The sequence below is a fragment of the Saccostrea cucullata genome, unplaced genomic scaffold (genome assembly GCF_032062105.1).
Source record: "Saccostrea cucullata isolate Sc308-1 unplaced genomic scaffold, CSIRO_AGI_Scuc_v1 ctg1786, whole genome shotgun sequence".
NCBI lineage: Eukaryota > Metazoa > Mollusca > Bivalvia > Ostreida > Ostreidae > Saccostrea > Saccostrea cuccullata.
Genome location: NW_026937969.1, coordinates 15,912 through 41,670, shown reverse-complemented (window position 1 = coordinate 41,670; position 25,759 = coordinate 15,912). Strand labels below are relative to the sequence as shown.

Genomic DNA, 25,759 nt, shown 5'->3' with positions numbered 1-25,759 from the left:
TAACGTAGAATAAACGTAACCAAGTTTTATAACATAGTTACTCTATAAGAGACAACTAATTTTAATTACATCTAGACATGGACACTAAGCATTAATTAGGAAGCTATTATTTAAAGGAAGAAAAACATTGTGAGCTCCTGTATTAAATTTGGTTGCTTATTTTATTATAGCATAGTTGTGAACATGGGCATATTTTTTCACTCGTTCTAGAAATCCAAAGAACAAAAAATATCTAGGATATTAACGACAATTGAAAACATGAGGTAATTTATGCATACCAGATGAGCTAGATTCGTTAGGCAACTAATCCCGCTTTTCCAACTGTCGTAAATGAACTGGTATAGAAAGAAATTCCTAAATTATCTTGCAATGGCTTCTTTGAATTGATGTAAATTTTATTTTCTGTTCACATACTGAAGATTCAGCTCGGCCAATTCCGTAATAGTTCTATCGAATGCCAACGGATGCAAATAAGTTACTAGCATATATGGTTGTATGTGGGTGCCAATAAATCTAACTAAAATTCATCCACATTTCTTTAGACCTTATAAAGCGCATTGAATTTATTTTTAACAGTACATTAAATCTGCTTGTTACGTCCACCTACATGTGCAACATCTTCTGTACAATCGATTTTTGTAATAATGATTTAGCTATGCATCAATGTTTATAGAATTCAAGGCAGAGGACTGATTTATGAAGATATACTGTATATCCTTAATCATAAAATCAAATAACAAACATTACTTACTACTTTTTATTAGATGCATTTATTCATGATTACGTTAACAATTTATTCCTGAGATGTTTGGAAAATATGATGAAGATTGTTACAAAATTTAAATCAATAGTGCACTCAGGTAACTGCATGTAACAATATGTCAAAATGAAAAGGATTCCGAAGATACACTGAATATTATTCAGCAAGGGTTTTTCTGATCCACCGCAGAAGACTTTTGACATTGGCATACACCCCTGGAAAATTTGGAAGCCCACAGCCGTCAGCGTGTCCCCACGAAGTTACACCCAATACAGCGTATTTCCCTAGGAGAAAAGATATACAAAGCATAAAATTACAATTTAAAAAGGGAATTTAAGTCATGGCTAATTTGGACACAAAACATCGCATCAATTGTCACTCTCTTATGTAGCTTACCGTTGATTTCACAGACCAGAGGACCACCGCTGTCTCCATCACAGGTATCAGACCCTCCTGTAATGTTACCGGCACAAAACATGCTGTCCGTTATGTTGTAGCCTCCCTGGTTGTAAAGTCTTTTGCAGGTCCCCTGGTTTACAATAGGAATTTGCGCATATTTCAGGAGATTTGGGTATGTTCCTGAAATATCATTGAAACTTTGCTTCTACAAATGCATTATATATATTACTGCAGTATGTATATTTTTTAATCATGCACTTTAAAACAAGAGTCACAGGGGACTAGACACAGTCTTCTGATAAATTACTGAACAGGAAAACACGTGTATAAAATGTGAAGGTTCAAGACATACATATAAGAAGTATTTCCGATGGAACGCCATAGCTGCCTTAAGGTATGGTACATAATGTTACATGGTGTGTTCTATATAAAAAAGGGTTGAATCAATATAATAAATGGTCACCACTTCTTGTTAAAGGGTAAGCGCACAAAATGCATGGTGTGTTTGATATAATAAAGGGTCGGTTCTTTATGTTAAACTGTCACCATTCCTTGTTAAAGGGCGAAGCGCACATAATACAAGGTGTGTTTAATATAATAAATGGTCACCGCTACTAGTTATAGGGTGAAATATACAAATTAAATGGTGCATTCGATATAATAACGGGTCGATTTAGTTTGTTAAATGGTCGCTGCTACTTGTTATAGGGTGAAGTATACAAATTAAATGGTGCATTCGATATAACAACCGGTCGATTTGATATGTTAAATGGTCGCCGTTACTAGTTATAGGGTGAAATATACAAATGAAATGGTGCATTCGATATAATAACGGGTCGATTTAGTTTGTTAAATGGTCGCTGCTACTTGTTATAGGGTGAAGTATACAAATTGAATGGTGCATTCGATATAACAACGGGTCGATTTGATATGTTAAATGGTCGCCGTTACTAGTTATAGGGTGAAATAAACAAATGAAATGGTGCATTCGATATAATAACAGGTCGGTTTAATATGTTTATTGGTCGCCGCTACTAGTTATTGGGTGAAGTATACAAATTAAATGGTGCATTCGATATAATAACGGGTCAGTTTAATATGTTAAATGGTCGCCGCTACTTGTTATAGGGTGAAGTATATACATGCACAAATTAAATGGTGCAATCAATATAATAAAGGGTCGGTTTGTTATGTTAATTGGTCACTGCTACCTTTTGTAGGGTGAAATATTTTAAAAAAAGGGTAAAGTTGTGTCAATATGTGTAGCTAATTTTACACAGTTTCAAAAGAAAAAAAAAACACACAATAAAAATAGAAAAAAATAAAGAAGCAAACAACGTCCAGCCCCATCACATCTCAGAATTAGTCAATTCAATCTGAAACAATAAAATATCAAGATATCTATGTATGTCTGTGGTACGGGGGGGAAAGCGAACCGATTGGATTTTTTTCATTCCAATGCCCCCCCCCCCACACACACACACATTTTTTGTTGCAGCTTGGTTGAAGTAAAGATTGTCCCACTGTAAAGTATTTAATAAAGAATATTTCGAAAAGTTAGAGAAAGATCCTCCCCCCCAATAGTTTTTTTTTCAAATTTAAACCTGTAAATTATTGACGGCTTTCAATTTTTACCCCCCCCCCCTTTCGTTAAACGTACGGAGAAAAGAGAAGTAACACTCATGAGAGGTGCCCCCCCCCGGAAATAGTTTTTTCACTTTTGAAAAACGGGTTTGCGTTTTTTTTCCTTTTTTTGCTTTTGTTTTTTTTTTAATGCTTGTCAAGAGATGTCAGGAATGAATGTTTCTTTTACTGGGTTAGTCCCCTCCCCTCGAAAAAAAAATCCTGGACCGCATATGCGCCTGACACTTAGCTCTCCTTCCCCTACCATTAGCCGTTTTTATTTTTTTTTTTGCAATCGTACTTGATAGTGATACATATTTAAAAACACGAGACATTTTTGTTCCATCAGCCAGTTCTACAAAGGATTAGTTCGTCCCATTTTCTTTTCAAAATTTCACCCGGCCTACTCATTCTTAATATTTTTCTTCCTTTTTTTTATTAAGGAGAACTGTGTCTTTGAAATCCCTCTCTAACACCAGTTAATTAATTTATCATATCTAAAATTTAATGTGCCTTCTTTGAAACCATGTAAATTAGCTGAACAATGCGTGAAAATTGTACTTGACGCATTTTTTAATGTGTTATTTGACTTATTTCAAATATTTATTATGTGTATTTTATCCTATTACAAGTAGCAGTAACCATTTAACATGATAAACCAATCATTTACTTAGTAGAACACACCATTTATCTACCATTGACTCTAAAACAAGAAGCGGCGACCATTTAACATATTAAACCGACCCGTTATTATATCGAATGCACCATTTCATTTGTATATTTCACCCTATAACTAGTAACAGCGACCATTTAACATTTTAAATCGACCCGTTGTTATATCGAATGCACCATTTAATTTGTATACTTCACCCTATAAAAATTAGCAGCGACCATTTAACAAACTAAATCGACCCGTTATTATATCGAATGCACCATTTAATTTGTATATTTCACCCTATAACTAGTAGAGGTGACCATTTATTATATTTAACACACCTTGTATTATGTGCGCTTCGTCATTTAACAAGGAATGATGACCATTTAACATAAAGAACCGACCCTTTATTATATTAAACACACCATGTATTTTGTGAGCTTCACCCTTTAACAAGAAGTGGTGACCATTTATTATATTGATTCAACCCTTTATTATATAGAACACACCATGTTACATTATGTACCATACCTTAAGGCAGCTATGGCGTTCCATAATTTCCAGTGTTTAGCGTATACTGGACCTTACGAGTAGCACAGACTTCTACAGTTGACGCTATACTTGGAAATTTAAACTTGTATCATGTAAGGAGGAATAGAATTGATAATACATAAGATAACCTTTCTAGTGGTCATAGGTATGGTGATAGGGGCACTTTAATGAGGCCGAGTCTAATTCGAGTGCACATCACTTTGTGCAGCTTTTTAATTTCAAGCTGTCATTTGTGTGACAGTACACCTTTAAAAATAATTTTAATTTTAATACAAAATAGACATTATTTGTAACTCGTACTGATCTGAAAATTTGATTTAACTACAATTATTGGAAAAAGAACGTTGAAATGGATCTAACAACGTCACCGTTTTCGGATTTTGTAAGCAATGCATGACGCCGAAGAATGACGCAGGACTCGTTTGTATGTTCAAGAAGTTCATGGATATTATACTATAAACTCATGACAGAACTTCCCAAGAAACATACTAGCAATCGAAAATTGTTTTTTTTTTTCCGAAAAAAAATTGTATGCACCGAAAATTCATCAGCAAAGATATGTATTTATAGCGTAATATGGCAATTTTAGAGGTATTTGACTTCGAAAAAATAAACTTAGTAATTACTACCTAGACCAATCGAGATGGTGAACTTTTTTGAAAATTCGCTATTTGATGACTTTTTACATTAACTTTCATTTACTTAAATGAATAAGAAATCCCTAGAGCAGAAGTACAAAAAATATGGAAAAAAATGTAAAAATTTGGCGATTTTCCAACAAATTCCCATAGGATCCAAGAGTAAAGTTTGACAACATTTAAGATGGCCCACTTAGAAATCGGAGTGGTAAACATTGATTTCGATTTTTTAATCCTAAAACAATTAATATTACAGTAAAAATGAAAGAAAAAGTGAGCTAGCTCACATACCCCACGCTCCCCCATAACTTGACGGTGAAACACATAATGAAAGGCACAGTGCACTTTAAATACATAGTATAGATCAAAAAGGGCAATAATTGCAAAAAATCTTCTCATCAAAATGTCTTGCATATGAGGACATTTAAATGTGGAATGACGTTTCTAGATATATAATGGATCAAAATTTCTTGGCAATATACAAATCCACACATTAATTTGAAGTGGGGGGGGGGGGGGAATTTTCTTTAATAATAGTCAAAACTCTTTGGGATAAAATAATGGAATATTTTATAAATATCAGCATAGGTTGACGAAACTATGTAAAACAGTTTAAGAGGAGTGGTGCTGACAAACTGTTCATCTCTATATTTAAAATATGGCAAGTGTGGAAATTCCCAGAAAAATAAAGGAATCGGAATTTCCCGGTAATATGCACATCGACACATTGTGTTCTAAATGCCTGCAAAGTTTGACGAAATTGTGTGCAGTAATTTATGAGGAGTTGCGCTGACAAACTGTTTATCTCTATATTAAAGATATGGCCAAAAATCTACGTGTAAAAGTACGGAAATTCCTGGAAAAAGTAAAGGAATCAAAATTCCTGGTAATATGCACATCTACACATTGTGTTCTAAATCCCTGCAAAGTTTGACGAAATTCTGTGCAGTGATTTATGAGGAGTTGCGCTGACAAACTGTTCATCTCTATATTCAAGGTATGGCCAAATGCCCAAATTAAAAGTGCGGAAATTCCCGGTAAAAATAATGGAATCGGAATTTCCCGGTAATATGCACATCTACATATTGTGTCCTAAATATCTGCAAAGTTTGACGAAATTCTGTGCAGCGGTTTATGAGGAGTTGTGCTGACAAACTGTTCATCTATATATTCAAGGTATGGCCAAATGCCTAAGTTAAAAGTGCGGAAATTCCCGGAAAAAATAATGGAATCGGAATTTCCTGGTAATATGCACATCTACACATTGTGTTCTAAATGCCTGCAAAGTTTGACGAAATTCTGTGCAGCGGTTTATGAGGAGTTGCACTTATCATCTCTATATACAAGGTATGGCCAAATCCTAAGTTAAAAGTGCGGAAATTCCCGGAAAAAATAATGGAATCGGAATTTCCTGGTAATATGCATATCTACACATTGTGTCCTAAATACCTGCAAAGTTTCACGAAATTCTGTGCAGCGGTTAATGAGGAGTTGCGCTGACAAAAAAAAAGAGGACTGACTGACTGACGGACTGACTGACTGACTGACTGACGGACCAGTCAAAAACATTATACCTCCCGCAACTAGTTGCGTGGGGTATAATTAATTGTCAAAAAGTTATCAAAATCCCTAGGGCAGAAATAATTAGACTCGGCCTCGTAAAGTTTTTTTTCTCTTTTAATTAAGGAGACTCTAAACACTAACAGAAACTGTTTTTTTTTTTTGGACTTGGAGAAAAATATATCATATAAAGATATGCATATTGAGACTTTTTCATTCATTTACAACATAGGGTACGTACGAAAGCCGGATATATAGGCTCATTTCTGAGAAGATAAAAAAAATTAACTCGTTATAACGAGTTAATTATCTCGTTATAACGAGTTAGTATTTCGTTATAACGAGTTAATTATCTTCGTTATAACGAGTTAGTTATCTCGTTATAACGAGTTAGTTATCTCGTTATAACGAGTTAGTTATCTCGTTATAACGAGTTAGTTATCTCGTTATAATGACTTAGTTATCTCGTCATCAGCAAACATATCAACATTACAATGTTCAACAGATAATGGTAAATCATTGATATATAACAGAAATAACAAGGGACCTAAAATAGAGCCCTGTGGCACACCTGCTGTGACGGGCAGTGATTCAGATGTGTACGCACCAATTTTTACACCTTGAGTTCGATCATTTAAATATGATTGAAACCATTTTATTGATGTGGGATCAAAGTGGTAGCATTTGAGTTTACTAATAAGTATATCATGATTTACAAGATCAAATGCTTTGCTAAAATCCAAATAAGTAATGCCAACGAAATTTCCTTGATCTATTGCATGCAGCCAATTATCAGTTAGTTTTGTGAGAGCTGTCTGACATGAGTGAAATTCTCTAAATCCAGATTGTGCTTTCATTAATAGATCAAAGTGTGAAGTAAAGATGCGTATATTTTCTGCTACATGCTTCTCTAAAACTTTCGATATAGTTGGTAAAATTGAGATTGGGCGATAAATCACTATTGTTTACTTAGATATGGGAATTTCATGAAAATAATTAATTAAATTTCTTACTCTTGGTCTTATATAATGGCAAAAATATTCTAATCTATTATAAATTATGAAATTAACGGTGGAATAGCAATTTCATAAATATTACATATACGGACAGGTCACTCTAATTATAAAACTACCCAATAAATCGAGCTCTTTAGTGTGCAGTGTTTAGAGCATCCTTAAATCTTGCATGTATATCGTAAAAGAACTACCGTACATTGTCTTAGTGTAAAAGTGAGCTGTCAACTGTAAAAGTCAACAAAAGTCCACTAATAGATGGTCGTTGAGGTAGGTACGTTGTTTAATGGATCTATAGGTAAATTGTCAATAAAAAAAACTTCAATAATGTAATACCGTATTCTTTGTAATCAAATAACCCACTGCCTCCTGGCGGCTGGTGTAACGACGAAAAGTGACCCCCGTATAATATTGACCAAGGGTCACTTTTCTTCGTAGAAAAATGACCCAGGGGCAATATTCTACGACAAGTATATGTACGGTAATTTTTCGACCGTAGAAAAACATTCCAAACCAGTAATTCTACGACACCACCCACGTTGAAAAATGACCCCATACAAATTTGACCCCTACTATTTTATAGAAATGATCTTTATATATGTTTTCTTGATATTTTTTTTTTACACTGTCGAATGTAAAGAGGGGGAACTCCGTAAAATAAATTCCCTGCAACTATGTTCTTCCCGTTTTTCGAAATCTAAACTTATGGATAGTGCAACCAGAAGGGTGCATCGCTCATGCAAATATTAAAAATCATGCGTCAAGTTTGATCTACTGCTTCACCAATGCAAGAAATTGCTAAAGGGGAGCCAGAAGTTTACATTCCACTTGAAAGTCTTTGCGGAAATCCTTCTTTGATTGGTCAAAAATTCAATTTATTTGAAAATTTACTTTTAAAAATTACCAGTTAAAGTTAGTGCTAATTCCAAAATCAATCTATCGGATAGTAATACAATGTAATATAAGAATATTAACTTTATTTTACTCAAAAATAATCTCGATATACCATATAGCTTAAGGTAGGTCACGGGTTTACCGCGTCAAAATTCTTGCGAAAAAACATACCCTTAAAATTTGATATAATGTTTCCTAGAATTTATGGCATACTATCTGTAAATTTTGTTGAATTTGCCTACGTAGTTTTGATGCTATATTACTATAAACGCGGTGTCGTTTTTAGTACTATTTTTACGCTTTACCATTGAAATATATGAAAATTGACGTTTTAAGCCAATTTTGCAGAAAGAGTTTCTCTTAAAGAGGTTGCATAACTTTTTAAAGGCATAGACGAATTAGTCAAGAATTTCAAAATGTCAAGATGAGGTTAAATCAAAACTATTGATATAAAAAAATCAATATGTCTTCTCGTTAGATTTTTTGCTAAATAATTTCAAAGTTTAATGTTTTAATGCCAAAACGTTGCGTTTATGACGATATTTATGTCCACAACGTCTTATGTTTACCGTAATCACGTTAACAATACAAAATATAAATATTTTGACATTGGAATATGCAAGATCTAAGGGTGAGATAGATGCAAAATGAAATTTTAATTTTAACTGAAAGCGGATACATATTAGGATGACCAGCAATTTTTTTTACACTAATTCTGCCCACAAAACCAGAATGAACATTCGTCGGGCATGAGAACTAGCACGCAGCGACAATAAAGCGAGTGATAAAATATTATTTCCTGTATTTTAAGGATTTTCATGTTCAGTAAGATTTCAAACATAACACATGCATTTGATCACTTTATTAAAAAACGGTAAAGAAAAACATCCCAGTGAGGAAATGTGAGTGGGGGGGGGGGTAATCTGGCAATGTTCCTTCTTAATTAGTCGCAAGCTAGTAAATGGCCCTTACTCTCAAACATTTGTTAATTTTGAATTCTCCAAATCAAATTTTTATATACGCAATATGTAAAACACTTCCACTTAGCTTATATAAATACACACCTGTGTCAGAGCTTTTTATATGAAAAAATGATACTTGTAAATTGATTACAGTATCATTTAGGACTGATAGTCCGAGTGTTTTTATAAATTTTATTTATTTTTTGAACGCAAATCACAATTGTTAGCCAGCCATTATCAAAAGATGAAAAACACTTGAAAATAACAGGGATTGCCCAATGCACTCGTTGCCTTATTGCATTCAATGACAAACAAGCAAAAAAAAAAAAAAAAAAAATAAAGAAACTATTTTATTTGGCTGAAAGGGCCACGGCCGCTTAAATGAGGGAGCCAAGGCATCAATACATTGCCTTGTAATGACATCCCTAAAATGCAAAGGGAACCCTGGGAACAGATGTTCAGCTTTCGTGACTAGTCCAAAATGCATTTAAAATAGTCAGTTAAATGACAATGAAGTCAGAAGTCCTACTGGTAAGCCTAATAGCCGCAGGTCCATTGACGGTTGGTAAAGGGTTACACAAAAGGGGCAACCGTAACGAAGTGTTCTTCCGTAAAATTGAAGTTAGCTGTACAAACGCTCTGAAAAAATACAATACAAAAAGCAGCAGAAAAAATCAAAATAACAATGCAAACTGAAGAATTTTCAAAATTACCTCTTTAAAAAAAAAAGAAAAGAAAACGCTGGCCCGGATTATTTACATAATTATACATGTAGTTAGGATAAATGCACACCTTTGCATTTTGCCTATTTACATCTTTCAACCATTGCTTGACAGGGATAGGGAGAGAGGGTGAAAGTTTCAGCGTCGACTGATGACACAATGTGCTGTGACGTCAAAAGTTGTATTTAGGTAACACTAATAACCCTGGGAAAGAGTGGAATAATATAGCATCTATCTCGCCCATATGCGAATAAGATGCTTTTATCTTGGCAGCGCAATATTTTTGGCGCAGTTATCTCTCCTTGTTTCGGCACGAGTTATCTAACTTTCAATTGTATAAAGGGAGGTGCTCATGCTGCGAAGTCTCTCTTTGCCGGTTACACGCTAGTTGCAAGGTTGGTGTTAATCAAATTTGAGAAAACAATGGCTAAATGTAGAATTTTATAAATAGATTCTTGCCTTAAAAAGTTTTAATTGCTATTACTATTTTTATGGATTCGTATTGTTTACGTATCGATTCGATAACAAAGGTTTAAGTTAGATCAGGTCAGATGCATTTCAATTTGTCAATTTGCATCACCATGTGCTAGCCGCCATCTTTGTCGCAAGTGAAAAAATTTAAAGTTATAGAATAATATCATGTAGGCCTAATTGATAATAATTTGATAACTCTATTTCATGCAAATCTATGACTATTTGACTCTTTTCAGCTTTATTTCATTGTAACTGATGACTATTTATTTAACTTAAAAAAAAAATGCACAAATTAATAGGAACAATACAGGTAAGCATATTACTAATGTAAAGTGTAAAATGTTAACTTATATCACTTATGTTAACACCAACTTTCGAACTGGTGTCTACAGGTTTCCAGCTTGTAGAATAACAGTCTCGGCTTCCACTCAAACGGTGCGGGGGGGGGGGGACTAACTCTAAGTGCACAGAGAAATTGTAACAAAGGAAAATGTCTCAAAAATATTTCCAATTAAAAAATGGATGGATATCATGCTCAAGTGTGCATCTATTTACATATCTGCCCATCCAGATAAAACAATGGATATCCTATGTCTGTCAATACAGGTCGCTTGGGGTTTGAATAAGTCACGCAGTATCGTCTTCGGAAATCTATAGATCCCCCTATAGTTCTTGGGCCTTGGTTGATTTAGAACTGTGGTTGTTACATGAATCCTAGTTATCGGCTGGAATTTCCCCAGACTCAAGGCGCACTCTCAAACAAATGTGAGTGGATTTCAATTTTAAGGGGTCCTGCAGTTAAATCTTTGTCAGTACATGGGCACTTAAACAAGTTGTCTTGGCATGCACCCAGTCATACAATACAATTGTCAAATTAAGAGCCCAGCTATATAACATACCAGTAGCTCATTCGAACGCACCTATACTCCTATCGAACCCAGCCAATGCAACCACATTAATTTAAGTATACAATGTAGAAATCCATATACAAGACATCAAGCTCCACCAAACTCCTAACAAAAACTTCAGTCCCACACCAAAAAATACAAGGAGAATGGCTAAAAATAATTTGGCTGTAGGAATACCAATTAGAATTCCTATATATAGAGTGACCTTGAACCGAAGCTGATCGTTATCTAAACAAACCTGTAGCAACAAATTGTTGAGTGCATGGTTTTTCTCAGGGGTTCAGACTTTATAGCTCGATCAAGTCCAGTGTTACATATAAACAAGAATAGATATGGGTTACCCCACATCCAAAGATATTCGACTTTTAGATTTAATATGTTTAACAGTGTTTAATGACATTTATAAAAACAAGAATAGATATGGGTTACCCCATATCCAAAGATATTCGACTGTTAGATTTAATATGTTTAACAGTGTTTATAATGACATTAATAAAAAAAAAACTGCACTGTCTAATTATGGAACTGTTGTAAATATCGTGATTCCATAGCTTTATGGTCACCCAGTCTCCTAACAAACAGTACACATAGGCCTACATGTACCTGTAGCCTTGGTCTACACACGTGCAATGGAGCTGTCACACGCATCCAGCGAGCTCGGAGAAACACGTTTTGTTTTGCCGAGAAGTTACGGTGCCAGACAAAACTTTTCTTTTCTTAATTAGATCATATAAATACGAATTCTGATTAATAAAAATTATACAATCCCTGTTGAACTTTATATAGTTTGTTCTAACATTTGCATCTGCAACAACTTGTGTTTAAAATGGCCGTGTTGGGAAAATCAGGACCGGGTCGGAAAATTCTAAACTGAAAACATGGAAAACCTTTTTTGTTTTGAAAATAACTGAAATATACTAATATATTTGTCGCAGAAATTACTTACATTATTCAAGTTCTATATATAATGGTATGCTGAACTTCAACACGAACCCGAATCTCCAACCCATGCAGTTCTCGTTTTGCCACACATACCCTACAGTTTACAAAGTGTACACACGAGCAGGCCAGGGATTGAAAATTCCGTCATTTAATAATACACACACACAGAATGATTAATTTTTTCTTTAAGAACAAATTGTATGATAATTAACGGACTATAAATATGTACTTAATACAATTGTTGATATAGTATTATCAATTCATTGGTGAAAAGATATGAATCGAAGAATGACCTAATTATTCTCTGTTATCAAACACGTAAAAAAAAAAGGCTGAGGAGGGAGCGAGCGTAGGAATATTGATATTTTTTATTTGCATTTCGGGGGGAAAGTGACTTTCTAATGATATTTTGACGTTATTTTTGATTTCTTTAACGTATGATATACACAACTTTACTCTTATCATGAACAATAATGTTGTATCTACTTATCATGATGGAATTATTTTGGTCGGACCAATATGTGTGAGCTGCCGCTGAATACAGTTATATATCTTGCAAAGATAGTATGCATTGATCGAATATATAGATAAAACTGCACTGTCCAGTTAGAACTTGTGTAAATTTCGTGAGTCCGTAGCATTACGGTCACCCAATCTCCTAACCATGCTAACAAACAGTACACATACCTATGTCCGCAAGACCAGTTAGCCAGCTATACACACGTGCGATGGAGTTGTCAAACGGACTCCCGCAAACAGCGAAGTTACGATGGCAGACAGAACTTTTTTTCATAATTAGATCACATGAATACAAATTTTGATTCATAAAAATTAAACGACAGTCAGTTTAGAAATCCCCGGCCAGTTCGGGTTTTGTTACACATTTTACAGGTACTCTCCCGATGTGTAGTTTATCTACACATGTGCAGGAATCTGCTCGGGGATTGAAAATTCCGTCATTTAATATACTACACACACAGAATGATTATTTTTTTCTCTCTTAGATGAAACTATATGATAATTAACGAACAATTAACATGATTTTACTACAGTTGTTGATATTAGTATAATCAATTCATCAGTGAAAAAATATCAACCGAAGAATGACCTATATATTCTCTGTTATCAAACATGTTAAAAAAAAGCTGAGGAGGGAGCGAGCGTAGGAATATTAACATTTTTTATTTTCATTTAGGGGGGAAAGTGATCTTTGGAGGAGAAATTAACATTAATTTTGGTTTCTTTTACGTATGACATACACAACATTATTCTTATCATGAACAATTATGTTGTATCTACTTATTAATGATGGAACTATTTTCGTCGGAACAATTTGTGTGAGTCGCCGCTGAATACAGTAATATATCTTGCACTAATAGTATGCATTGATCGAATATATTAAAAACAAAATAATCATTTAATTTCAGATTATCAATACAGGGATAATAGTAATTATAAAATAATAATGACAAAGAAGGTTAATTAAGGGGGGGGGGTGTTTCCCACATGTAATCTCAGAGTATCTCCTGTGGGAGTGGTACCAAAAAGGGATAACTCTGGGTGGCGATTGATAACACACCTTTCATATCCTGCAGACATCAGTGAAAATCACTGTATAAACCGTAGTAAGTTCCCAGTCATTATTAGGTCTTTCCACCTTTCTGTGGAAAGACCTATTGATTTCCTTCTGTTTCTTCTTTTTTATTATTTTTCCGCCGTGTGATTTTTTGTTTCAAGATTTATCGAAAAGATTTATAGTCCCTAAGAATGTACTCCGTAAAAGATTATTGCAGTTCACCCTGCGTAAATGAACCTTGACCGCTTTCAAAGTTATTGCCCCTTTCGAAAGAAATGCTTGTTATCGCTACTCCTTCGAAACCGTAAACCATAGAAGTATGAAACCTTCACCAGTCTTCAACTAATTAAGGAGATTCTTCAATCTATTCATTGCGAAAGCATTCGGTGACCCCTTCAATGAGTTATTGCCCCTGAAACTTTTTGAATCTAACAAATAATTAATTTTTTTTAAAACGACAAGTTGTAGAGACATGGGACTAACTGCATAAGATTCATTGACCTTTGACCTTAAAATTCATGTAAAGGTCAAAGGTCAAGGTCATTCCAGAAATGAGAAATTTAGCTCTTTTTATATCTCTTTTGTCTTTCAACATATACGTAATGTCTATGCATCGTTAGTATGTACTCTTAAAACTGTTTCAAAGATTTCCTTCTTGTCCCCTAACATTAACCCCTTTAAAAGTTATTTCCCCTTGTGCGAAAAACCTTGTTATCGCTACTCCTCCAAAACCATAGACCGTAGAGACACCAAACCTTCACTAAGATCCTCAGGGTCTTTAGGCCTAACTTCAGTATATAAGTGCAAAAGCATCTGATGACCCCTTATATGAGTTATTGCCCTTTACTTCTTTGTACTTACTTTTAAACCTTCTAACTTGAAAACTATAAGTCATAGAAGCATGGGTTCAATTGCACTGTGACCCTTGACCTTTGACCTTGAATATTTTTTCAAGGTCAAAGGTCAAGGTCATTCCAAAAATGAGAAATTTAGCTCTTTTTGTTTCTCTTTTGTCTTTCAACATATACTTAAAGTCTATGCATCATTACTATGTACTTTTAAAACTATTTCAAAGATTTCATTCGTGTCCTCTAACATTAACCCTTATTAAAGTTATTGCCCCTTGTGTGAAAAACCTATTTTTCCCTACTCCTCCGAAACTATGGACCGTAGAGTCACCAAATCTTCACAAATGTCTTAAGAGTCTTTACGCCTAACTTCACTGTATAAGTGCGAAAGGATCTCATGACCCTTATATGAGTTATTGCCCTTTAACTTCTTTGTACTTACTATTAAACCTTATAACTTGAAAACTATAAGTCATAGAAGCATGGGGTCAATTGCGTTATGACCCTTGACCTTGAATATTTTTTCAAGGTCAAAGGTCAAGGTCATTCCAATTTTTTTCTTAAATTTTATTTTTTCTGTGCTTTAAGACAATTCTGGTTTCTTTTTTATGGAATATAATTTTAAGGAGTCAGATATAAAACAAATTTGAAATTCAAAGAAGGTGGAAAGACCTCTTATTGTTCTGTGAACAATAAGTCTCCTAGTTATTATATACATCCTCTGGTAGTCATAAAAAGGTTGGTGAAGGTGCATATTTTGTAAAAATGGATATTAAATCAGCATTTAGGCTTCTGCATACGTTCCCTTAACTTGGGATTTTGAGCTTTTAGGATACAAAGTTGAGGGTATATATATTACTTATATGATTTCATATTTGCGGGGGAAGAAAGGGGGTCATTCTTAAATTAATGCAAACATTACAAGGGGTTTATATTCAACTGGGGGTTCCCCTTAACTGAGGACAAAACGGTTTATCCCACTCACTGTCTTGTAGGCTTAGAAAAAGACACAATGCAAATGCTGATCAGAATACCTCTTGAAAATGTATCAAATTGACGTCCATACTGTATGAACATTGATTATTAGTTCTACGGCATTCATAGTCATTGTTACGGTAGCTTAATTTTTCTTAAAAATTTGTTAGGAGCTCGTATGATTCAACCCGGGGGTGTCTAAGCCTCACCATCATATTATGTACAACAATGAAAATAATCAATTTAAGATATAGGCGTAAGTTTCCTGGTCAAGTTTATTTCCAAGAAAGTGATTGGTCGTCAAATTGAATTTTAGATCTGTATACAGATAGTGCCGTTTCTGCACATCTGGGTTGTGAAGCATACTTTTGAGGGCAATGGTGCTATTTCCCTTAGCCACGTGAATGGGTGACTACAGTAATTCAGATATATTCCATGACATGACAACACTAAACCTTATCCCAGTAGTTTTGGCTGTCAGTTTAAGTGATAGTCAGCTTGCAAATAGGAGAATACGGTTTTATATGATAATGTGGCATTGGTTATGGATTTGAATAAACAGTCCTCAAAATCTAGTAGAGTAATGAAATTAATTCGTTCATTTGTGTTAAACTGCATTTTAAACAATATATTTTATCGAACAGTTCACGTGCGTACTAATTAATAACATTGTTGCCAATTTCTCCTCAGCAGCTGTGGCACCGTTTCTTGAAGGCTCCACAACATACATCACCAGAACCAGTACTGTATTAATCGAATTGTAGAATCTCATATCTAGCATAAATTAAACAAATTGTTAAGGGCAGAATTTTCTAAAAACAGCAAGGCTTATTAATTAGGCGTTAGGCAAACTTGAGCTGCTGCGTGCAACAAGGATTAAATATCATTTGCCCCCCTTGTTATTTGATTGTTAGATTTGTTGCACACTGGTCAATAATCAAAAGCCTGGGATTTTCGACAGTTCGTCATAACTTAGCTTCCGTTTCCTATCATTGCAAACTTTAAGGTCATAGAGACCTAACAGAAGAGTTCATAGTTTAAATTAAGTTGTTACAGGGGTTAAAAAGCACAGCTCACAGCTTTGACAGTAGGTTGTCAATTTAAAGATCGGATCCATATTAAAGCAGATTCTTAAAATTCTACTCTGCATATGTACAAATTCATATAAGGCATCATTAATCGCTTTCAGCTGCATTTTCTATTGTATATTATAACTTTAAAAAAAAAAAAAATTCTCCGACAAATCCTCAGATAAAGTTATCGCCAATACAGAAATTTGCCCCTGCGCTAATCTTCAAAGGTTTTAGAAATTAGACCGACCCAGGGGTTCAATTCATTTGTCATTATTTCCGTAGCTCCTTTCAAGTCTTCAACATCGAGTTTTGGGACTACAAATCCCACATCTTTCGTATTGGGGCAAGTACGAAATTTGGGATTTTATCTCAAGTTCATCTCAAGTTATCCAATCCTTAGGAAGATGGAAATCGGATTGCTATAAACTTGCAAATGTATTCCAGAATTTTAATTAACCTCAAGTTATATATATAGTTGTTTTGGTAATTAATTACAGAGCTTATGCAGAAGCTAAGAATATGCATGGTAGGTGTGACTTAAATTTGCTAAGACTAGATATTTCAATTTGGTGGCAAGCTTGCAGTGGCATATAATTTAAGGAGATGATATTGGGAAAAACAACATTGAGAAAATTAAAGAATGTTAGGTTTAAATTCTTGTAATTTATTAAGGAGATCCAATTTCCTCTTGTGCACTTAATATGGGCTCATATTCTCCTCGCATTAATTGGCATTAATCTGCATATTATCTGGCCTTGAAGAATACTAGAAAGGAGTTTAATGCATTTGTCTTTAACAAAGTTTGTGATGTTGGGGATTCCGTAATCCACTATCCTGACATAAAAAATAAAAAATCATGCCAAAATTACTTGAAAGGGATGGGGTACATTTATCCAAGTTAAGAAAATAAACTTTTCTTAAAACAACTTAGGGGGTATGTAAGCCAATTATTAGGCATGGATGCAAGTTTTAGCCATCACATTAATGACTGATATCTGGAGAGGAAGGGTCACGGCTGTTTCAGGCCGCTCAGGACCCCCACTATTAAAGTGGCGGCGCCCCCATTCGTAGATGCTTTGTTCAAGCATATACGACTGGGGACTTGTGGCGAACTGAGCGGCATACATCATTTGAACTATGATGTAACATGGGTTCATTATTGCACCGCTGCACCACCCAGGGTCAAAGTTGAATACCATGTAAATATTGTGACACTGTACACAAAACTATTTTATTTTTATTTTCTTCCTTGCCTTCTGCACCTCCCAGAGTCCTGGATGTGTGATTATTATTCTAAATATTTTATTTTCTTCCTTGACTTCTGCACCTCCAGAGTCCTGGATGTGTCAATATTTTTCATTATTTGACCTTGACCTCTGCATCTTCAGGGATCAGGGTCACCTGATATGTTGATGTTGTACTGAAATGTTGTTGACCTTGAACTCTGCATCTCCCAGGGTCAAGGTCACCTGATATGTTGATGTTGTACTGAAATGTTGTTGTTGAACTGAAATGTTGTTGTTGCTGGGTCTACCCGTTGCTTTGGAGACCCGAAAAAATATGTTGTTATATTATTCAGCCGTGCCCAAAAGCGCCAAATAAATATAAAACCCATAAAAAAAAATTGTCTTTGATTTATTGCGTCTATCCAAGATAATATAGCATCTATCTCGCCCATATGCGAATAAGATGCTTTTATCTTGGCAGCGCAATATTTTTGGCGCAGTTATCTCTCCTTGTTTCGGCACGAGTTATCTAACTTTCAATTGTATAAAGGGAGGTGCTCATGCTGCGAAGTCTCTCTTTGCTGGTTACACGCTAGTTGCAAGGTTGGTGTTAATCAAATTTGAGAAAACAATGGCTAAATGTAGAATTTTATAAATCCCTCCCTACCCTTATCCCCCAATTGTACATTGTTGAATAGATACTGCTGGTTTTTGTTTTTGTTTCCTTTCAGTGGAAAATTTTACAAAGCAAATGGTCATCTCTACCTACATATTCGGCATGGCTGTCACTTCTGAAGATGGAATGTGAACTGACATTTCTGAGTTTTACAAAGCAAGTGGCCATTTATACCTACGTATATAGCATGGCTGTTACTCCTGAAGATGGACTGCGAACTGAGTTTTACAAGGAAAGGGGTCATAGGTACCTACATATTCGGAACGACTCTCACTTCTGAAGATGGACTGCGAACGGAGTTTTACATAGCAACTGGTCACCTGTACCTACATATTCGGCACGGCTGTCACTTCTAAAGATGGACTACGAACTGAGCGGCATACGTCATTTGAACTATGACGTAACATGGGTTCATTATTGCACAGCTGCACCACACAGGGTCAAAGTTGAATACCATGTAAATATTGTGACACTGTACACAAAACTATTTTATTTTTATTTTCTTCCTTGCCTTCTGCACCTCCCAGAGTCCTGGATGTGTGATTATTATTCTAAATATTTTATTTTCTTCCTTGACTTCTGCACCTCCCAGAGTCCTGGATGTGTGATTATTATTGTTGCACTGCAACTTTTCATTATTTGACCTTGGCCTCTGCATCTCCAGGGGTCAGGGTCACCTGATATGTTGATGTACTGAAATGTTGTTGACCTTGAACTCTGCATCTCCCAGGGTCAAGGTCACCTGATATGTTGATGTTGTACTGAAATGTTGTTGTTGAACTGAAATGTTGTTGTTGTTGCTGGGTCTACCCGTTGCTTTGGAGACCCGAAAAAATATGTTGTTATATTATTCAGCCGTGCCCAAAAGCGCCAAATAAATATAAAACCCATAAAAAAAATTGTCTTTGATTTATTGCGTCTATCCAAGATAATACCATACGGGTTGGCTAAAAACGTTGACGGCCGAATCCGATCAAAATTAAGAATATTAAAGTGCATGTATTTCCCTTTGATAAATGGCTTTAACCTTAACTGGTTAAATCCAATTATCAAAAGATGAAAAACACGTGAAAATTACAGGGATTGCCCAATACACTCGTTGCCTTATTGCATTCAATGACAAACAAGCAAAGAAAAATAAAGAAACTATTTAATTTGGCTGAATGGGCCACAGCCGCTTAAATGAGGTAGATGAGGCATCAATACATTGCCTTGTAATGGCATCCCTAAAAATGCAAAGGGAACCCTGGGAACAGATGTTCAGCTTTCGTGACTAGTCCAAAATGCACTTAAAATATTCAGTTAAATGACAATGAAGTCAGAAGTCCTACAGGTAAGCGTAATAGCCGCCACGAGAGCATGTCACACATGGTATGCGCCACCAGTCGGGCAAGCAGAAAAGAACTAAAGTACCTCCCCCCTTACTTTCTTAAAACTTACTTTTAACTGTAATATGTCTAAGACAAAATCATAATTAGTCCTAAGTTGCCATTAATATGCAAATATCTTGGGGGCAAAAAAAAAACCTTGTCCAAATAATTGAAATTTTAGCTAACAATGCAATGGGACAAAATCCCGCCCAAGTAAGCAAAAATACATTGCCAATTAAAGGACTAGGCACAAGAAAATGCAAGTTCACAAAATGGCGCCATATTACATGTAAACAAATGACTAGCACTATGACCCCATAACTAGTCGTCATAGCGCAGCCATGGCCGAACTCTCCCCGTGTTGGTGAATCCTTTAATTACCGGCCGCCAGGAGGCGGTCGGTTATATGATATGAAAGTTTTAAGTCGCTGTGCGTTTCTGCGGAGCTAACAATTTAAATAAAAATATTCAACATCATATCGCCGGCGTTTAAATATCAAACAAAATTTTTTAAATGTTTAGGCAAGCACAATAATTGTAAAATTTAATTTTATAAATAGTGCGGTTACTATTTCATCCAATCCTGATTTACAAACTCTGATATAACTGAAGTGCGGAGAATATTAGTAGGAGTGTTAGGCATAGTCTAAAACAAAGACCGCGTTGTAAATCAACACTTTTACTTTCTCTTTTTAAAACAGGATCTGTTGTATTAATTTGAAATGAAGTGTATATTTAAACATTTCCTCTGGGTTTTTTTTCAAAAATATGATGAAATATTGATTATTTAAAAGCAAAGAATATTAGGACATGTTGGTCCAAGAGACTAGGACAGAGCGTGTTTTCAATGTGCCAAACATTTTCCCGCCACATCTCAACATCAAAACAAAGAGATTGGAAGAGAAGAAATGTGGTGGTGGATCATTAAGAAGTTGGGAGGGGGGGGGGTAACATCCTATTAGGGAGAGAGCGAGGATCCCCACAAGTTATATATTTGTTGCAGAGACGCAGAGGACTATGCATAGTTTATTTTGCTTGTACATGTAATTTTGTACATGCATTATGCAATCGGCATTGTTGCATGCATTTTTTTAATGTAACGAGGGTATTTTAACAGATAAATATAAGATTTTTTTTAAAGAAAACAGCAAATTTCAGTTTCTGAAGATTTTTTTTTTTAAAACAGCAAATTTCAGTATCTGAAAGGAACTTAAACAGTTATACAAATTGGTTTGCGGCCGATTTTTGACGCTTGCGTCAATATGTTTCTTGTTCAGGACTTGAAATAAAAACCTGCAACCCTTGCTGTAACCTATATAAAAATAAGTTGTATCCCAATTCTGAGAGGTGTACCTTGTCACCTAAAAACAATTCCGGACAATCGGGGCGGATCTCGAGGTACTTAATGTATCTCCCCCGGCCTTTATTAAGAATGTTGCAACACGGCTATTGAGGCGCTTTCTAATCTTCTCTAGCTTGTTTGTGAATGCCCCCCCCCCCCCTCCAATGTAGCCGAAGTAAAATTTGAAACCATACTATAATTGTTCCAGGCAACTGTTGTGCAAGATTCTACAGGGTCCTAATTATTTGATGCCTTAACTCTACCGACTTACCCCCACCGGGAACAGGTATGTTGTTACCCCCACAATGAATTACTAAGAAGTGTGGAGGGTCTTCAATCTTGAGCAAAATCCTGATCTTTGGACAAATTTCCCTCCATGTCATTCCCCCCCCCCCCTTTCCCTGCCATAGGATGGATGTGTGTTGTCTCCCTAACTCTAAGTTCGCACCAAAACTTGAATTTCTTGCATGGCAAAATGCTCTTTTTATTATTGATGAGCCAACCACCCATATTCTACGCTCAATATAAAAAATAAGACAAATGCGAAATGTTATAAAGCATGCAATGAAAACAAACATATCAGAGTTTATGATGCCCTCTAGACATTGTAACCCTAAAGAATGTACCCATTTCTCTACAAACAACTTGCTTACTTTCTAATGTACCTGAACATACAACGAGAATTCCATCTACCCATGCGCGAGATGTCTTGCGCACTAGTGCCATTAGCCATGCACTGGAGGCTGCCCGTATACGGAAAGAGTGAGTTTTGTAAGATTCCCTATCAAGGCCTAATTGCTGAATGACTCTCATAAATATGGATTCAACTTGGTAACGCGTAGTTGGTAAGCCTGAAATATGATAGAAAAAAGCCCATGGACAATTTAGCCTAGCGTGCATATATGTTTGCAATACTTGAACTGGGCAAATGGGTCTCTGAGAAGGAGTCAATTGAACTGTTGTACCCTTACCTTCCTGATCTGTTTTTGAATGCCTCAATAGTATGACAACTGACTTATTGCTTACTACATGAACGTCACCCATTTGAATAGCATGGCCAGGAATATCCCTAGAGTTCTGAACCAGCTCACCCATTCTGAAGTAGCCAAAAAAGGCTGTTGAAAAAATAGCACTAAACAACATGGAAATGGGTTTGCGAGTACATATCTTAGCATTAGCCTTAATCCACCCCACAAGCATCTTATTAAGAAGGAATGATTTGGTTGTGTCCTGCAGACCATTAATCTAACAACAAAATGATATTCCCGCTATGTAAGATTTAACAGTGCTTGGGGCAAAATTTTTGTATGAGAGATAGGCTACAAAATCAACCAAGTCCTGGGGAACTGAGGGCCAGACCTCCCCACGCTGGTACATACAACGGAACGAATTAAATTGATTAACAGCAGCCATGTACATTTTATTGTGATTTCAAACATTGAACAACCTAACAACTGTTCAACTCTCTGCTGTAGATTATATGGATAAAGGAGGCACGTATTTCTGTTGGTAGTGGATCCGCCTCTGGGACGGAGCGTTGAAATCTGTGTCATTGCTGTCGAGAAAGAGAGTCAGCTTTTATATTTCTTATGCCTTCAATATGTTGACCCTTAAACTGGATATTATGTAAAAGTGCATGAAGTACTAATAACCTTAGTAAATGCATAACCCTGCTTGATTTGGATGTCTTTGAGTTCAGAATGGTGACCAGGGCTTTGTTATCAGTGTGAAGTATGACTCGTTTGCCTGCTAAATCATTACCCAAAATAGTGAGTGCCATAACAATAGGAACAAGCTCCAAGAATGTAACGTCCTTAAATATGTTGGACCCTTTCCACTCGCTTGGTCATGTTAGGAATGACCAATGAGTTTTGAAAACTGCCCCACAACCCAAAATATCAGAGCCAACACTGTCAGTGAATAAATCTAGATCATAATCCTTGAAGGTATGGTGTAACTCTATTGAATGACTTTAAAAACATGAACCATACTTCAATATCTTGCTTCATCTGGGCACTACCCTACTCTTGTGAAATGGCTTGCTGAGACCACATTTGGCGTCATAAAGTCGTCTTACGAATGCTCTCCCAGACGGTATAGCATGTATGCAAAAATTTAACAAACCTATAAGTGCCTGAATTTCCCTAAGGGTTACCTTTTTACGAGATAAAAAATATAATAATTGGAGTCGGAGCTGTTTTAACTTGTCAGAAGATTTCCTGATCGACATGTCAACAGTGTCAATTTCCAAACCATGAAATACTAACTTAGTGGTGGGGCCTAAGGTTTTGTCATGTGCCAGTGGTACGCCTGTTTCTGCAAAAACATGACCAAAGAGCACGTTAACTCCCTTTATTCCTGGGTCACAGCCCTGCCCGCTAGAAGAAAATCATCCAGGTAATGCACCACATTGCTGCAATGACTTTGGCTTCTTATCAACCATTCAAGGAAAGTTGAAAATTTTTCGAATGTGGCACAGCTTATCGAACGTCCAAAAAGGAGACACTTGTCAATAAAAATATTGCCTCTAATTTTGTAACCTAGTAACTCAAAGTCAGATGGGTGGACTAGTAAAAACGAAAAGCATTCTTAGTGTCTAAGCGTGATATGAGAGCCCTCCGACCAAGACAAGCCAACATTTCTAAGGCTTGATCAAAGGAAGTATACTTGACTGAACAATACTTATGATCTATAAAATCATTAACGCTTTCGCCAGAAGGGTATGACAAATGGTGAATAAGCTTAAATGTGCCATCCTTTTTAGGCACCATGCCAACTGGGGATAATCTTAGGTTAGGCAAGGGGGATTTGTCAAAAGGGCCAGCCACTCTTCCCAGGGTTATTTCTTTATTAACTACCTGAATGGCCTCATAAGTAAGTGACCTAAGAGACGTAAGATTCTCGCAATCATATGCTTGTCTAGGGCCCTTGTAGCAGAGCTTAAAACCAAAATGAAAACCTTCGAGTAATTCAGATGCAACTGTGTCGAGAGGATAATTTGTTAAGAATTTTTGCAATGCTAGCAATTTTATTGGGATGTGTGCTACACTATTGACGTCTAAAAGACTGGGTTGACGAGGGTCTGTTATAGATACTTAAGCTGAGTTCCTGAGGGCAAGGAACGCCATGCTGACTGGGTGTTTGCTGACCTGGAATTTGATTGAGGGCGAGTATTATTCTTGTGCTTAGCGTGTGGGTGTGGCTGTGAGCAAAGGATACAGGAGTGACTGTATCTACATTGTTGTCTTGGACATGCACCTTTAAAATTGTAACATTAATCAAAACCTGAATTATTTAAATCGTCAAAATCCCATGACCTAAAGTGACCTTATCATAAAATAAGATAGCCAACCAGTATTAGTTATTTACTGTAGACGTATTTTTTCCACGGGGTCATAATTCTGCGGAATCTCAATTTTTATTTGATCCGCGGGTAGAAAATAACGCGGAGTTTTTAGACAGTCACCATATACCTTACATTTATATTAAAAACCCAATTTTATGTTAACGCCCCCAAAATCTACCTGATTCAAGATCAATAATTTACCGCCTGTCAATCATGAATAAAACAATAGCTTCTGATTTTATTTTCCCCCCTTCGAAACATAACCATGATTACGATGAATGCGTTAAGTTTACAAAAAAAATAATTATATAAATCAATCATTTTACGTTATTTCACTCAAAATCAGACACAGAACACTAAATGATGACAATGATTACCAAACAAAAACTTCCTGTGTAATGCTACGTATACACAGATTTTTGACATCTTGGGTATTGGGGGTCTCCAGGTAAATAACACCACTATTACTTTGACCACTCCCCCTCCTCGGGTAACCGTACGGTAAAAAAAAAAAATGGGTCTTTAGGTTAGGACAAATATCCGCGGAAAATTTGTGACCGTGTACATAGCGTAATTTAATACCACGCGGAAAAATGTACATGTTTAATTTGTTTTTCAAAGTGCGTTGATATCAACCATTTTAACCATTTTAACGCAATTTGAAATAATATAAAGCTTGATAAATATTCTTACAAATAATCAGTATGATACTGTAGAAGTACTTTATGTTTTCAAAGTGCGTAATTTTTCAAAGTGCGTTGTAACAGTGGCGTCATTAAAAAATCTTCTAAAGAACCACTGAGCCAGAAAAGCTAAAACTCATGCGGAAGCATCCAGGGGTAGTATAAATCCTAAATTTTTAAATCATCCCCCGGGGTTGGACGGTGCCACAATAGGGAATTACATTTTTTACATAGAAAAATAAAAAAAAAAAAACTCTCGAATTATTAATCGAGGGAACCAATTAATCTGTGGGAACGAATTGTGTGATTCGAAATTTCAAATCAAATAATTTCTACAAAAACGTTGGTCATTTTTCTACGTAGAATATTGACCAGGGGTCAAATTTCTATGTAGAAAAATGACCCCCGTCAATATTCTACGGGGGTTATTCTTCGTCGTTACACCGGTAATAAATTTATCACAAACTAAATTTTACAAAATTATTTAAAAATGTAACATAATTTAATTTTATAAAAAGAATTATTTTTTGTCCCCCGCTTTC

At 35.6% G+C, this 25,759-nt stretch overlaps 1 protein-coding gene across 1 annotated transcript in view; it reads right to left on the bottom strand.

Moving 5' to 3' along the window:
• Positions 1 to 751: 751 nt before the first annotated feature.
• Positions 752 to 25,759, bottom strand: part of LOC134249201 (plasminogen-like) — a 38,584-nt gene continuing 13,576 nt past the window's right edge. Inside the window, exons 3-4 of the mRNA XM_062731577.1 lie at positions 1,157 to 1,339; positions 752 to 1,044 (exon numbers count right to left, since the gene is read on the bottom strand). Of these exons, the coding sequence (XP_062587561.1) occupies positions 917 to 1,044; positions 1,157 to 1,339 (311 nt within the window). The 3' untranslated portion in view covers positions 752 to 916. The remainder of the gene's footprint in view (positions 1,045 to 1,156; positions 1,340 to 25,759) is intronic.